Below are 16926 nucleotides of genomic sequence, written 5' to 3'. Positions count from 1 at the left end.
AAACCAGCCCCTGGCTCTACTTTACACCTCTCGTACCTGAACACTTCTCACTCTGCAAGCAGTACACGCTGCTCTACACCATCCTTCATTGTTGCGAGACAAATGGTAATCACAGCAACTGTTAGTTCAAAGTGAAAATATAAAATCTTGTAAAACTGGCACCTTTTCAAGTACTTGCGTATGTGGCATGTATTCTGATGTGTGGGGTATTCAGTGGATTGTGATATATTGTGGATATATAGTCACATTACATAAATCATATACTCATAGACAGTGCTTTTTTTGTGACGGCACACCCCTATTTTCCCAGCACACCGTAAATGAATGGCATTCCCCTCGGGCATACCGGCACCTATTGGCATTTATTTTCCTGAGGTGGCTTGGGGGCTCCCGATGGAAGCTCTCTCAGGATATGTGGGTAGTAAAGGGGCTGCAACCACATTTCGGTCCCCAGTGCTGCTTTTTTTTCCCCTCAACAACTTTCCCTTGGAGAACCAGCACCTTTTTTCTTGCAAAAAAAGCACTGCTCATAGCCATATATAGTGCAAGTTATCCAGGTGTTCCCTGCCGCACTTAGGCCTGATGTCGTCGGTGAGCCCTGCCTTGGTTTCCCTTACCCCAGGCAATAAACAGTCCCTATTGGCGCCTCTGGAGATCTGTGCTTGCCTGCTGCCTGGGTTGGCTCTGGGACACTACAGAGGCTTCCTGGTTGAGCTGGCCGGAGCACCTGCCTGGGCTGCTCTGAACACCCTGCCTTTCACAGTTTTCCACTGAACAGATGCCAAATACACCTGGGGCCAAAGAATGAATGACCTTCAAAGGCTGGGGGGAAGGGCCTCTATGGACCAGATCAGACCTCAGGCCTCTGTTACCTCTCCTTACCACTGCACACTTGGGCCAGCACCTTGGCACTCTAAGCCTAGAAGGAGCAGACAAGACGCCAGTCACATGAAGAGAAATCAAAGCCTTTGGGCCCCAGGAAGAGAATTGCATCACCCCGTGCATCACCTCAGGCCAATCATTCTTGGGTTCTTTGGGTCCTCTGCCATCCCCATCCTAGGAGTATTCCTATGTTTTCCCCCACCTCCTGCCTAGGCCAAGCATTCCTGGTCCGTCCCTTCCCTGGGGCCAGCATTCCTAGACATTCCCCTTCCTCCCCACCCCCCCAGGCCCTGGTTCCTGACAGTTGGCCCAGTGCATTATTAGGGGTTGGTTTGCCACCTCCTGTGGCACCAGGAATTGGATGTGCTCAGCAGTATATGCTGGACTTGCTTCACTAATGGTCAAAGTCCTATTGCAAAGCCTGTGTTTTCTTGGACCTTCCATTTATGGATCCAACTAATTGAGAGGAGAATGTTCTCCTGTGATAGTGGCAAGCTGAGCCAGTTGCATGGAGCTCTTGCAGCAGGACTTGCTCTGTATTCTGATATATTCTTTTGACAATTTGCTTCTCATTCTGTTCTTTTTAGACAATAGAGCCCGTGGATCAGTTACTTCAGAAAGTGGAACCTGCCAAAGACAGGGAACTCTGGGTAAAAGAACACAAAACCGGAGAGATCAGACCTGTGGACATGGAAATATAGATTGATCCGATAAATGATATGTGATGCGTTTGCTGGTTTATCCAGGCTAATGGGTTCTGTAAAGGGTCAGAAGAGGTACAGGACTGGAAGAGGGTTGCTTTGCTACCAGATACTTTGTATTTATTGCCTGTAGGGAGTATCTCTGTCACATTTGATCGTCACACCAATTCCCATTGTGCTATGCCTTAAGTTCCCAACATTCCAGGGTGAAGAAACTGGAGGGGTCTACTCTTCCTGTCAGAGGTTTCCAGCTGCCAATGATGTACTGCCCCCAGGAGAAACAAAGGACCTTGCTTCCTGGTTCAGAGAAAGCTCTGCTCTTTGATGACTGTGCACTAAACCCATCACATGACTCTTTGTGTAGAATGTAAGAATAGCCATGTAGCAAGCCACTGCCATGGAAGCAAACCAGCGATTTGACCATGATGCTGGTATCAAGGAGCTTCTGAATGTGGATCTCAGCACTGCCACTGCTCAGCTGGATGGCCTTGGGCACATCACAAAACTTTTCTGGTCCCACTATTTATAATAAGGGGCTCATAATACCTACCTCATAGGGGTGTTGTGAGGATACATTGATTTTTGTATAATACTTATTAGCACAACTTCTTGATACTGAATGCAGAGAGGTATGGGCTGTTTCCCAGTGCAGTAAACAAGGCAAATGGCTAGGAGAAAAAGCCCCAGAGGAAAGACTCCTGTTCAAACCCTTCCTGTTTTGTACTCCCACTCAGAGACAAATAAACCCTCCATCATCTCCATTTCTCTTTGAGACTATTAGAAAGTAAGATTGACAGGGATCTCTTGCACCATCTATGGCCAGGAAAGACTCAGTTGTTCTACAGCTACCTCATTAATTGTCTCATTGACTTAAGTGGCAGAAAGAGAACACCTGCAATGGAATAAAATCTTCAAGCCCATCCCTTCCTTTGCAGTGTGATGTCCAGCACTCTGCTTTCTTCAGGAACTTCTAGCAGTCCCTTTGGGAGATAATTTCCCAACCAATAGATCAAGGTTTAAATTGTCCTTCATTTGATTTCCCCAAAATAACTCACATTTTATAGCATCCTCTCTGTCCATCACTCTTTATCTATTTCCTTGGGGTTTGCACCCATGTGATCTTAGCAGATAGTCAGCAGGTCTATTCCAATTGGCGAGTAGATTTTAGCCCGGTGTGGCCGCACAGCATGGTCTGCGCATGCACAGCGTGCGCCTCTGCACAGCTGGTGAGCAGAGCCTGCCACCGCTTGGCGAGCCCTGCCAATTGGTATAAGTTTTTACACTGCAATCATCACTGTAATAGCTTGGCTCTTTCCAGCAGTGCATTAAGCAGTCCATGTTGTTTTTTCTTCTCCCCCAGAAGGAGAAACATGCATATTTATTAAATACCCCGTCACTACGCCTTTGTGTTAGAGAAGGTAAAATCAAAGTAATGTGCCTTGCACGTGGAGGTTGGAAGTGATGAGGTTATGAGAGTCATTACTTCCTGGGGGAGTTTATTCCAGAGTCTTGGACTATACCCTGAGAAATTTCTGTCACCTGCACAGATAAACTTTACCATTATTGTTGAGAGCTCCACTGTGCCAAAAGTGTGTAGCTGACCATGGGCCTCGTCCTGGAGATTTAGATGGCTTTTTAGGGTCCAGGACATCAAGTGCTTTGAAGATAAGGACAAGACCGTGAAGCTGATTTGAAATTGTATGGGAAGGTTACAGTGTAGAGCATGGAGAACAGGTGTGAGATGCCTGAGAGAGCTTGCGTTGCTAAGGAGGTGCAGTACTTGGTGTTTCCAAGCAGCTGAAGGTTTTGTGGCCAGGCATACCACATTGTTGTAGTCCTACAGTGACAAAGGCACAAGTATCTAATGCCAGATTTTCATCTGCCAGGAGTGGAGAGATTTTGCTGAGAGGTGGGGACAGCGTGTGAAACCTCCCACTCCCACGGACACCCAGAGGAGAGAGCCACAGGGAGCATTCAGTCACTTAAAGTGATGTGGGGCTGCTCTGAGGAGGCTGGCTGCCTTGTTCCTGAGGATCCCAGTGGGATGGCTGCTTTGTTCCAGAGGGTTCCCAGCGCAGCTCCCTCTCTCTGGAAAAAGGCTCACCTGCTGCAGTCAGAGCCAGGCTTGGAACTGCAGCCATTGCATGCTGCAAAAACAGCTGAATGGCAACCAAACAGATAAGGAGCTTTGGCCAGAGAACTGATTAGAGAAGGGATGAATGGATTGCCTGCAGTGCCTGAAAACAGCTGACCAGTAGCTAATTAGCTACCAATAGCTGATCCTCTCCTGACTGTTGAACCAGGGCACATCATTCTGCTTTCACCTCTGTGCACTGGAAAAGTCAGTAAAATGTTGGGTAATGTTTTCAAAAGTACAATTTCCGAAAGTAACTCTGGCATTTTGGTGCCTAAGTCTTACTGCAGGTCAATTTGAAAAATGTCGTCTATTAGTACAACAGTGACTTTCTTCGAGTCTTCTTGTACTATATCAATTTCCAAGGTAAAGTACAAATTAAAACCAATAATTTGGAAAGCTCTCTAAAACTTTTGCATGCAGATAACCAGTTTGGCAGATTTTGTGTAACATCTTCCATAGTTACTGTTGAAATAGAAAGTTTATGATCAGAATAATTATATAAATAAAATAATGCATTATCCCAACTTAATACCAAATGCAGGACATAAATATTTATTGAACACGTCTGCCTTTTCTGCATCAGTACTGTTTTACTATCTTGTAACTGGAAATCAATTGAAATAATTATTTTAACCATATCGACTATAGATTAGTAATGCATCTAGCTTGTCTTAATTACCTGCATTTCTTAACTTTAATTTATATTTATTATTATGAATATATCCCTTTTTATTCGTCAACCTTTTTTGCCTTTCACATCCCATTTTAAGGTAATAGCGGGTTTTATGGGTGTTTTTGTTTGCTTTTTAACTGAACAGTCTTTTCTCATGACTGAAGAATTGTGGATTTTGGGACATGTAGCATGGCATTCTTAAAAGATTAACTATTTTGATGCAGATTTTTCTGTTTAAGGTTTTTGTCCGCAATCAATTTTGTTCGTAATTAATTTTACCTTTTGTAAATTGGCCTGTTTAAAATACTAAGTGTGTGTGTGTGTGTGTGTGTACACACACACACACTAAATATATATAAATAAATAACTAGTAAGGGTTTGGTTGTGCCAAGAAAAAGGGATGTGCCTGGAATGGGATTGCTTCTCAGAAAGCCGTACAGAAAAGAGAGACAATCACCAGGCAGGTGAAACATGCTGGCTGAAGACATGTCCCCCCTTTCCTGGATTGCTGATGAGGCTTCCTACCCTGAAGATACCCTTTAGGGAGGGCAGCAGGGGCTGAAGCGCCCCCCCATCCAGATTCGTATGGGAACATTGCTGGCTGTTCCCTTTCGCCAAGGAGCATGGGGAAAGTGCACAATTTTCTGCATTCCTCAACTCTGGCTGGGGAGCGCAGGAAGCAGTCAAGCTGTGCACTTTGCTCTTGCTACCCATTTTTGAAAAAGACAATCATTTAAAATAAAGCCTATACATTTTCCTTTATTTAAAAAAACCCAGCAACCTTAACTAAAGTTAAGGACCCGAGCAAGGCTGGGTAAATGTGTTAGGGACTCAGATATGAATTTACTATGAGGGCTGTAATACTTTTTTTTTTAAGAGAATTGTCACCTGTAATTTAAAGAAACTCCAAAGAAGTTTGACTCTGGGCAGTAGAAGATCTCCAGTTTATGATTAGTGTATTTGTTTCCACATAAAGGACAATTAGTGAGAATGTCTCAGGATGCTCTTTGTCACATGCTTTTTTTTCATCCCAGAGGTGAGATACTGTTTTTTTTCTAAATTGGAAACCAATGCAGGTATTTTGAGCCATGCCCCTCAGCAATGGGTTCCCAGTCAAGATCACTTGCGTCTTATTTCTTTCTGGTAGCATTAACTTACCCTAGCTACTGCTTGCCTAGGCGCTTTGTGTCCAGCTGACAGTCTTGGGTTTTCAATAGCTATTTTTCTCAGCTTTATTGTCATCTAGTTCACTAAGGGCAGAGTATTTAATACCACGGTCTAGGTTGAATAGCTTTATATTTTCCCCCTTCATTTCTGCCTCACTGTCCAATTTCATTTACATCTGCTGCATCCATGGCCACAGACACTTCCTTTCTCCTCGTAATTGCAATATAATCTGTCCATTTTAACTTCTTTATATTGTCAGCAGCCTGTGCTGGTCTGAATCATTTTCATTCTACAATAGGATGTTTAACAGTTTCCATGTTGCACACATATAGCCTTTTCCGTCTTCACACAGAAACAGAACAAAATTTGCCTGCCACTCCAGCCTGTCAAGCGTTTTTGGTCAGCCATTTACTGATGCATCTTACTTAAAGGAAACCATCTTTTTAAGACCTATCTTGCTCTTTGAATTACTTCTGGAACCAACCCATTTGCTGCTTCTGCTTCATTGCTAGCTGGATGTGCCTGGTTTTAACAGAAGTCAGATCTACCTCTCCAGTGATCTAAGGCCCCCAGCTGCTTTCTCGGAGGAAGAACTCCCACCAAGGCTGCTGGAAATTTCCCGACCACTCTGAAAGCTCTGAGATCCACAACCCACATTTGTGTGTAGCTACTCAGCACTCAGGTTCTGTGAGCCTGCAAAAAACTTCTCTCTTAGGACTGTGGCAGCTTGAAAGCTCTGGAGCTGCATTTTACAAGACAAGTGAAGGACTCCAAAAAGGTCATGAAATCATGGCCCAAAATCCTGTAAAAATAACTGTTCTCCCAGAGTCATTTGCTCATATATAGTTCTGCCTGAGTGCACATCTAGAGCAGCTTCCCTGGAACAGCTGTGACTGTTTGCAATGAGCACTCCCACAATCTTCTCTGTTGCTGTGTATAAAAGAGGTAAACATATGCTTGCTCCCAGGGTTATTGCCACTTTGTTTCACTTTAATGTGCAACTTCTCATTGCATGTTCCCCACACCATCCTGTGCATAGCTGTTCTCTGGTAGAAGGTTACATTTCTAACTTGCTAATTTAATAGCATATCAGATATTTTCAATGGGAATTCTGACTAAGACTTTTGGAGGAGGTTGGGTCTGTGGATTCAAACCAGACTTAGTAATAACTGCTTGGACTGGCTGAGAGATGTACTACCCAAACTCTGCATTTCAGCAAGTTTTTAAAAAATGGGTAAGATGGAATCCTCCTTCCACATATAAAGATAGATATGAGCTGCTCTCAGAAGTGCTAAGAATTCACAAGTCTCTTGGAAGAAAATGGCAGTTAATAGGTGATGATGATCTTTGGAAATCATACTACTGATCTAGGTGCCAAATAATGACCTAATTATAAGGCTTCCCTATAAATAAAAAATCTTGAACTTTCATGTCACACTCAAAGGTAAGAATCTTAGATATTTACGTGTGAAAGGCTGCAGTGTATTCAGAAGGAATTAGCTTCACCATCTGCTGAAAGACAGCCACTCTATCGCGCTGGGTTTGAGGGGACCCAGTTACATATTGTGTTTAGAAAAGGCTGTGGGCTCCCTGTAACATGGCACCTGAACCTTTCCATCAATAAGAATAGCTCTTGAAACCCAATCAGCCCTTGATATACCTGCTACCTTCTACTCTGTACCATAGACACAGAGCTCAGCTTCCATACTCAGAGTGCTCTGCAGTGCTCTGAATTCAGGCTCTGTCAGAGTTCAGTGGGGAGCTAGCACAGAGGGAGGAGCATAGAACTCACCATGCCCCCACTGCCACCAGGTGAAAGAAAGCACCCCCCCCCCCCAAGCCAACAGCAAGAGTGAACTTTTAGATCTCAGACATAGGGAGACACACTGCTTTGCTCACACAGCTGGCTCCCTATCGAGAACCTCACAGATCACAAACACCCCTTGAAGACGGCAGTCCATGTGGGTAACTGGCAAGTGGAGTAATGTGATCAGAGTGGGTTGCTCATTTAAGACACCAGCTCCTGCATTCTTTACTAGCTGAATTTACTCAGTCCTTTTCCAGGAGCCCAGTGGGTCCATCAGCCTTGTAAAGCTGCTAGCCTCATGCTCTACAAGAGCAACATCTACTAAAAGTTCTATTTAAGAAAATACAATTCTCTGTTCAGGGGATCCAGCCATGGGACAAAAATTCAAGAGATTGGGCCAATTCAGCATCTGACCAGCATTGGACATTGTAAAGAGCAGTAGCTACTGGAGCCGGGGAGAGTACCAGCAGGTTTCTTCCCAAACTGATTCAGTGCAACAGCTCTGCTATGAACTATGACCAAGACCATGCTGGGAAGAATTCAAACTACAAGAAATCTTATGCACCCATAGAGAGGAGTGTCCTGCTGTTATTTCAGCTCCTTTCCACCGTGGCATGTGAGCTGCCTTGCTAAAGCCAAGTGGCTGCATTTGACAGAGGCTTCACTTAGATATTCATACTGAAAATGAGTGCATCTGGCAGTAAAGATGTGTAACTCTCTGCATGCAACTTTAGCTGTAGACAAGTCAAACTCAAGTCATAAACTTTCTCCAAGACTGGAAATAGTGATATTAAGGGTACTCTTCCCTTCAGCCCAGTTTTCCTGGGGATTTAGAAGTGCTGTGAAAAAGAAGTCCCTTGATACTCAGTAAGACAGGATTCAGGAGTACAGTGACTCCCTGGTCACTTCTCCAGAGTTCGCTGGCATACTGATGTATGGTAATATCCAGCTCATGCCCAAAGTTTGCCCTGTGTTTCTGAGGGAATAGGGATGTTCAGGCTGCTCTATTACTCAGAGTTCCACACACACAAATCCTGTTCAACACACTCTTCACAACTTGGGAGCACTTGCATTCTACTGGTGACATAATGAGAACATGTTCTTTTTCATTAACATGTCCTGTCTTTGGGGGACTTCTTCTCAACTGCTTAACTGTACAGTGGTTTAAAGTAGATCTTACTTAAAGATACATGATTTCTGTTTCTGAATGCTCAGCTCCTCCCTGTTGTTCCACCAGAGTTGTATCCATTTCTAAGCATTTTGTTTTTCAGTGTAGCTTTTCAGGTGTCTCTGGCATATTTGTTGTACTGATGTTCAAAACAAGATTTCTTGCTTCTTGGATGCATTTCTGAAAGTCACTGGTTCTCAAACTGCTTTAAGCTGCTGTAGTTGGAATACCAATTACTCCTTTTTGTCCTACACACCATAGTCTGCATTAATCCATACTAACATATGTACCTTATTAAAGACTTTGTAAATAACTGTTCAGGTCAATAGCATAAGAAATATATTTAATCACATTTGAAACAGATTTGAAGCAAATTTAAATTCTCTTAACTTAAGATGCACTATTTTTCAGATGCAGTCTGAAAGAAGCTCAGTAGGAATGTAGAAAAAGCTTACCCGTTGTTGAATTCAGATTCCCTGAGCTTCCAGGAATATAATTTGAATAAATTGGCTTCATTGCTACAGATTTTTTTTAGGTCACTGAATATTGTTTGTTTGAATCTCAACTGCAATTCCAGAAAAATACAATAGTAAGTCCCCCAAATTCTAAGCACCACTTTAAATTAAACCTGCTACAGCTACACAGTATAAAAATGCATAGACACATCTCATGAACTTCCACAGATGAGGAGCAACAGTGCTCAGCAGTGTTCTCAGGTCCCCTTTCCTGCACTGATACTGTCACTTGCTGTAGATCCAAACTACCTGATGTTACTGCACTGATGATTAATGTCAAGTATGGACATCAGAAATGCTAACCACTGAAAATGAGGGGATAGCAAACTTTTTAGCCATGTTAAAGAGAAGGTCCACTCACTGCCCCTTCCTCTTGCATTAGCCACTGCTTCCTTCTCCTACTCTCTTTGTTGGGTCTCTTTGTTTTGGGACATCCTGTGAACCTGCAAGTGCACAGTCAATACAGTGGAAGCTGAGGTCATTCAGGGGCTTTGTCATACTTTCCCCAACAAAAGTTTCAGGGATGGCATTAAAACAAGCAGATAATGTCACTTTATGGCCCTGAATAAAGACTACTGTGGATCCAAGCATACACTGTTCTCTGATGAGGTTCCTGTGAGTGAGGAGCCTTTCCTCTGGGGCTCTCCTTGTGGCCCAGTGACTCAGCATGTGTATCGGCTGAGGGTTGGGACAGGCATTGGATGAGTATTTCTTGGTGTGCTCAGGTTGGCGTCACCATCTAGACATTTGGATTTAGGGACTGTTGTCCTGAGCTAGTAGCTCCTTCAGAGTCATGGGTGGTACCAAGGCTGTGATTTTTAAAGCTGCCTAGGGTGGTTGCCTTAGTTTTACACAGAGAGAACAACATCTTAGAGCAACAGTGTCAATCTGTTCTGCGTGGAGCAGGTGGCTTTATCAGACAATTGGAATCTAATCTGTTTTAAATTGCTTGATTTGTTTTAACAGTCCAAAGGGAGGTAGGAAACCCAGTGGGTAGTTTGGCAGACAGTCTAACAGCAGCTGTTCAAAAGTAGAGCAGATCAGTGGTGAGCCATGTTCTAAAGCTATTTTCTAATAAAATGAATTTATCTATACAGTCCTTTTACTAAATACTTTCTAAATTTTTAAAGTAACAGTTGTCTTTTGTCAGTATTAATGACCTCTTTTTTAAATGTTTAACCAAAATTTTATATCTTTCCACAGATATTGTCTGAATAGATCCTTAAATAGATGATATAACATAAGATCTTTCTGAATAACAACAGTAAATCTTTAATCAGTGTGAAAATTGTAATAAATTGTCCCATAAAACCCTATAATAGAGTCATTATGGCTGAAGAAATGAATGCTCAAAAGGTTTAAATGCCAGCTCCTCAGGTGAATTCACTGGCATAGCTCCACTGAAGTTAGTAGCATGGTGCTGACTTACACCACCTGTAGATCTGGCCCTTAAATGTTGAAAGCATTTTCTATACATCATTTTTCTGTCTTATTGCAAAAAGTTAAACTGTATTTTCCTGCATTATTCTGCAAGTGTATATACACGTTGGTGCTTCATCTCATCCTTTGTCAAATAAATTGTATAGCGATATATTGGCAACTATGGTGTTATATTTATCAAATTGTTATTTCAAATCAAAAGTAGCAATGATTTTCATCACACTGTCATAATAATTATACACATAGCTGTATCTCTCCAACCTGCTGCTCCAATGAATTTCTGCTCTAAGATGGGATTCATCTGTGGAAAGAGATGGAGGAGGAGAGAGATCTGGGTGTATGAACCATGAACATGATACAGCTGTGAAAAAGGCAAATGCAATTCTAAGATGTATCCAGCAAAGTATATCCAGTAAAAATAGACTTGCGTTGGTAAGACCTCTTCTGGAATACTGTGTACAGTTTGGGTCACTAGGTTTAAGAAAGGTTAATTCAAACTGGAACAGGTGCAGAGAAAAACTACCAGGGCAATTGAGAATGGCGAGACTATCCCATGAGAAAAGGCTAGGCGACATAAGTTGTTCAGCCTAGCAAAATGAAGATTGAGAAGTGGGATCTGATTGCTATTTATAAATACATTGGAAGAGGGGGTAAATTCCAGGGAGGGTGTAGAGTTATTTAAGTTCAAGGATAGGATTGGCACAAGAACAAATGGGAATAATCTGTTTGTGAATATATTTAGGTTGAAAATTAAAAGAAAGTTTCTAATTCAGCTGGGTCAACAAAATTTAGTGAGTAGTTTATTTGCTGAAATATGCAGTTTTGTTTGATAGAAAACTATTTGTGAATTTATGTCTAGTTCCCCATATAGTTTCATGTGAACCAAAAATGTAAATGTTTCAGTAATAGCAAAATGAATCCTGTTTGTTTTGACATTACTAAAGCCTTTGGATTTTTTGGCTTAGAGTCACTCAACATTTTTCATTTTGATTTTTTTTTTCAAACAAATGTTTTGACTCTTCAATTTGCCGAATGTCTTGAAAGGTTTTGTTTTCACTTTGACCCAGAATGAAACCTGTTGGAACTTGTCAACTGTGACATTGCCCAACATGCAATGTGGGCTGTTGAATTGCTGTGTCCCCTTTTACTCACCAGCCGGGGATTCCTTTCACATTACTTTGCTGGTGAACAGCAATCTCCTCCAGGCACACACTGCCACTAGCATGTAAAATCACTCCCAGCTGAACATATGAATGCTCTCCTAGCCATGAATTATATACAGGACAACATCTGTGTATTCTTAGTCCCAGCCTTGCATCCCAGAAATGTCTCTCAAACTGCTCAATAGACATTCCAATGGGTAATATTTATGTGCCAACTTTTCTTATCTTATGTAGCATTTTCCTTAATACTTCAAACATACCAGTTTAGATAAAATAATAGGTCAAGTTTATTAATTAGAGAAAGATACATTTTAAGTGGTACAGCATAAAAACTATAATTGGTGACTAACAAAAGAGAGAAACTTCAATATAATTCCTAAACTTTACCAAAGTTAACAGTTTAAAAATGTGTCTTGCCATGAGCTGCAATACATTTCACAGGCTGCATCTACTTCTATTTACTTCAGATATTTTATTGAGGTCATGGAGACCGAGTGGAGAGGTGACCAGAGGCCTTTTCCCTCCTCCTATCTCTGACCCTTTATACTAGAAAAGTCTCTTTTGGATCATGAACTCAGGTAGTTCCATTGTATTTGAGCTGCCAACTGTCCATCAGTTGAATTGTAAATAGAAGTTCAGGGTTGGAAGTAACTTCAGGATATCTAATCCAACCCCCTGCTCCAAGGAGGACCAACCCCAACTTTGTCAAGCTTGACCTTAATGACATCTGAGTAAGTTTATAGCTTTGTCCTTCCCTTGCCGGGGATTGTCCAGTTAAGAAGGTAATAGAGCTTTAGCACCTGCCTGATGTGCAAGTATGTCTTTGGGTATTACCCAAAATTACAACATATTTCAGAGCACTCATGTAGCAAAATCTTATCATTTTATATGTAACTAGACAATTAGCCCACCATAAGACGGGATTTTCAGGTCTCTCCTCCATGCTGGTCTTCTTTCCTGAGCCTCCGGTCTCTCGCTCCGTCTTTTTCTCTCTCTCTCTCCCCTCCTGCTGCCTCCCCCTGTCTCTCACCTCTCCTCCGCCTTCTGTCTCTCTCCGTTTCTTTCTCTTCTCCCCCTCCTGCTTCACTCTCTCTCCGTTCTCCTCTGTCTATCAGGGATGCACGCTCATCCAGGCCCCACCCCCTGGGCGTGCACATCACCACCCCGCCCCCCTTCGCCTCTCGCCGTGGCACTCGGCTGACTTCTGCACTGCTCAGCCAGGCTGCCATGCGGAAGCAAGCTGTGCAAGCGGCCATTCTCTCTTCTCCTCCTACTGCTTTGCCCTCTCTCTTTCTCAGATCTCGTTCACCTCCTGCCTCTCTCTCCGTCTCTCTCTTTCTCTCCTCCCCCTCCCGCCTCTCACTCTGTGTTTCTCTTCTCCTCCTACTGCGTCTCTCTCTCTCTCTTGCTGTCCTCCACCTCCTTCTTTCTCCTTTCTGTCTCCTCCGTGTCTACTCCGCTTTCCTCCTTTTGAATCCGGCGCCCTTTCCTGATGTCAGAGACACACGCTCGTCCAGGCCCCGCTCCCTGGCTGTTCCTTCTGGGCGGAGCTGTTGCTGAGTGCCACGGCGCGAGGCAACAGTGCCGCCCAGAGGGAACAGCCAGCATTACAGAGTCACAGCCATTGGGCTACTATATATGTAATGTTGTTATGCACATTTCAGCAGGATAATAAGATGTAGTAGATTATGAATTTTCAAATGATACCTCACAAGGCATACAAAGTACAAAATAACAGCATAACGATACATGGGGCAGGGTATCACACCAGCAAACTGAAAAATCCATTGTCCTATTTCTAGTTTCTAATAATCAGATGAGGAAGAGGTTCTGGAGTAGCCACACAGTCTGGGTAAGGGTTACCAGCAATAGCAGGGACTGTACTTGTTGAGCATCCTAAAGATGGCAAGGGATATCTTGTATCAGAGGGGTAGCCGTGTTAGTCTGAATCTGCAAAAGCGGCGAGGAGTCCTGTGGCACCTTATAAACTAAGGGATATCTTGTTTGTCAGTCATGCTCTTTTGCTATGTGCATATTTTCCTATCAACAGCTACATGGAAATTATGACTTAAAACATGGAAATGCTAATGTCATCATTTGCTTTTCTAAATTGACATCTCCACCATTATACAAATAAAAACTAAGTTTTATAAACTGGTCCTACTGAAATATTTACACCAAAAGCCAACATTTCTGCTAGACCGTTAACTGCCCATGCTCTCCTGTTTGTAATAATTTTACTTTCACAAGTTGCTATGGAAAGAGGACATGAACTTTCAACTTCAATTTTATTTTCAGTTCCTGGTGTCTAGTGCAGAAAACCAAACAGTCAGCCCACTCTGCAGATACTACATAAATTATACCTTTGTATATACAGAGCTATGACCGGCTTTAGACCCATCAAATATATTACCGCTACACCAGTTTAAACAACTTGTTTCTTTAAGACCTAAACTGTCATTCAGTTGTCGGTTTACATGTATCCTGGCTGACCTCTCCAGTGTGAACTGTTGTCTAAGGTGACAGGAACATTTGACACACACTTCTCAGAAGTTCAGGCCTCAGTATTTTTTTTCCCTGTGATGTGACTTTTTGGAACATCCTTCATAGGTACAAGGGCAGGAAAGGATGTTGCTGTGGTAGAGGTACAGGCCTGGGACAAGCACTTACAGTCCTTGTATGAACCATTTTGAGTAATAGTCTTAAAGTAAGAAGTACAGACTTTTGCATGTTTCTGATTACAAGCACAAGAGGGCCTTGCAGGCTCAGTGAGGTGCAATATAGCTGAACACCTAACTATTAATGAACGACCATTTTGCACTTGCTGTTGCACATACCAAAGAAATGCGTATAGAGCATAGGCCTCTCATTCTGAATATTGGCCCATTATCTCTCTGTACCACATTTTGTGCATCTATGTTACAAAAGAGCTCAGTGCACGTTGCAAGCTTCTCTCTGACCGTCATAAGTTGGTCCACTAAAAATATTACTTCATCCACCTTGTCTCGTGCTCACCTGATGTGTGTATAGAGAATCAAAATTTCTTAACAATCCAGATCTTGAGTGGGAATTTTAAATTAGGGTGTGGCCTCATGAACACTTAGTTTGCAGCAAACTGATGTGCAAATACTCTACATTAGCCTGCCACACTCTTTCTCCCTTAGTGCTGCTGAGTTCTCTACTGCACTTGGAAAACTGTAGGGCTATGTCTACATTGGCACAAAAATATGCAAATGAGGCTAAACATGGAATATTGCTGACCCTCATTTGCATAATGAGGCTCTGTTTTTGCACAAGAGGCTTTTGCGCAAAAAAACCCTCTTGCGCAAGAGCTATTCTTCATTTTTCAGGAAGAACGGCTCTTGTGCAAGAAGGGGTTTTTGTGCAAAAAGGAGCTGTGTTCATGCAAAAGCCTCTTGCTCAAAAACAGCCTCATTAATTGCAAATGAGGCATGGTGATATTCCATGCTTTGCATCATTTGCATATTTTTTGTGCAAGAGGGAGCAGTGTAGACATAGCCTTTGGGATTAAAATGTACTAAGAACCAGCTAGTGTGCAGAAGCAGGGTCCATATGGCCATTTAGGTAGATTGACACCCCATCTTGCTGCAAACTAAATGTTTGTATTAAATAAGCCCAGACTCACAACTTTACTGATCATAGGGTTTAGCCATGACATTTGTAAAGATTTTGAAGTTCTTGAATGGAAGTTGCTCTGTAAGTCTGAATGTTACAAATCAAATGTGGTCAGAGAGCCACTGTGAGTGGACTGACATTGTGTGTGAGTGGCCACAGCTTCTCATTGGCCCCAGGTGTGAAGGTGGGATGTTGACACTGGCCTCTTTGAAATCAAGTCAGAAGAGCCCAAGGAGCAGCATGGAAAATCAAAGCCAGGTGAGTGCATGGATGAGTGAGTTATACACCAGTCCATAGAGACTGGTTTCTGACATCTGCAGGCCACTCCTCAAGGCACACTGATGGTGCAGAGAAATCTGGTCTGGGCAGGTGGGTCCACAATGGGTGACTCAAATATAAGTGTGTCTTGGATGGTTGAAAAAGTCTGTAAAGTGACAGGCTCATATTTGCATTGAACAACTCATCCAAACTGGCTCTGACATCTTCCTAGTCCACCCTCAGTTTAAACATAACCCAGTCATAACTGGATTTTTTATCTCAGAACCTTTTCTTTTCCTCATTCTCTGTCACTGTTAACATCACACACTTCCTTATCCCCAGCTCATGTCCGGGAGTCCTCTTGAGTACTTCCAGATCTCTTAGGCTATGTCTAGACTGCAGGCTTCTTTTGGAAGAAGCTCTTCCGGAAGAGATCTTCCGGAAAAACTTCTTCCGAAAGAAAGCGTCTGCACTGCCAAAGCACATCGAAAAAGTGATCTGCTTTTTCAAAAGATAGCATCCATACTGAATCTCGCATTTCAGCTTTGATTACGATGGACGGAGTGGCCACCAGAGCACCTGTGCTTTTTCCTCTTTCCTCTTCTTTCGAAAGAATTCCCTCTTCCTCATCCACACACGTCTTTTCCTGAAACAGCTCTTTCGGAAAAAGGCATCTTCCTTATAGAATGAGGATTACCAGTTTCGGAAAAAAACCCTCTGTTCTTTTGATTTCCTTTCAGAAAAACATGATTGCAGTGTGGACATAATTGAAGGGTCTTTTTGGAAAAAGTCTGCTTTTCCAAAAAAAACCCCCTATAGTGTAGACATTCCCTTAGCCTGAATTGGGTGTGGACCGCTCCAAATCTTCTTCCTCCAGAACTGCTGTCGCCCCCTGCTCTCAGACTCCCCAAGCCCCACCCACCCAGCAGCAGAGCCTAGCCAAAACCAGAGGCTTCCACCCTCCTTTTCCACTCAGGGCCCTGCTTCCAGTCAGAGCAGAGCGCCATGGACCCTCCACCTGCCCAGGGAGTGAGGGTTGGGAGAAGCCTCTAGCCTCTGTCCCCACCATCAGGCTCCTCACCCAGGGCAGGTGCAGGGTCCGTGATGCAGCTCCCCACAGTTGTCCACACAGCTTTTACCATGGCTGGATCCAGCTGTGGATGCTCCTGCCAAGGGAGTAGGGGAGGCATGGGGTGGCACACAGATTGGTGGCTATTTTTGACCTTCCCACATTGGGCAGGGAGAGGGTCTTCTGCAAGGAGCCCATAGATTCCTGGGCACCCTGGCCAGTCTCCAGCTGACGGCTGACCTGGAGGAGGGGAAGGGGAGACTCAGTTAGGGTAGAAGAGGAGGGGCAGTGCCATGAGAGGGCCCTACCC

The 16926-nt window shown here is 43.2% G+C and overlaps 1 protein-coding gene across 12 annotated transcripts in view; it reads left to right on the top strand.

The window, feature by feature from the left end:
- The window catches only part of GAS7 (growth arrest specific 7), a 239840-nt gene that overhangs the window by 167463 nt on the left and 55451 nt on the right, over nt 1-16926 (top strand). For 10 of the 12 annotated variants that reach the window (XM_075903567.1, XM_075903573.1, XM_075903568.1 and 7 more), the window contains one exon: nt 1470-10641. The exons of the other annotated variants lie outside the window; for them this stretch is intronic. In XM_075903567.1, the coding sequence (XP_075759682.1) occupies nt 1470-1583 (114 nt within the window). In that variant the 3' untranslated portion in view covers nt 1584-10641. Of the gene's footprint in view, nt 1-1469; nt 10642-16926 lie in introns of those variants that run through there. 12 annotated transcript variants of the gene reach the window in all.

This window comes from Pelodiscus sinensis, chromosome 20 (assembly GCF_049634645.1).
Source record: "Pelodiscus sinensis isolate JC-2024 chromosome 20, ASM4963464v1, whole genome shotgun sequence".
NCBI classification, from domain to species: Eukaryota; Metazoa; Chordata; order Testudines; family Trionychidae; genus Pelodiscus; species Pelodiscus sinensis.
Note: the sequence above shows the minus strand (reverse complement) of the source record. Positions and strands in the feature narration are given on the sequence as shown.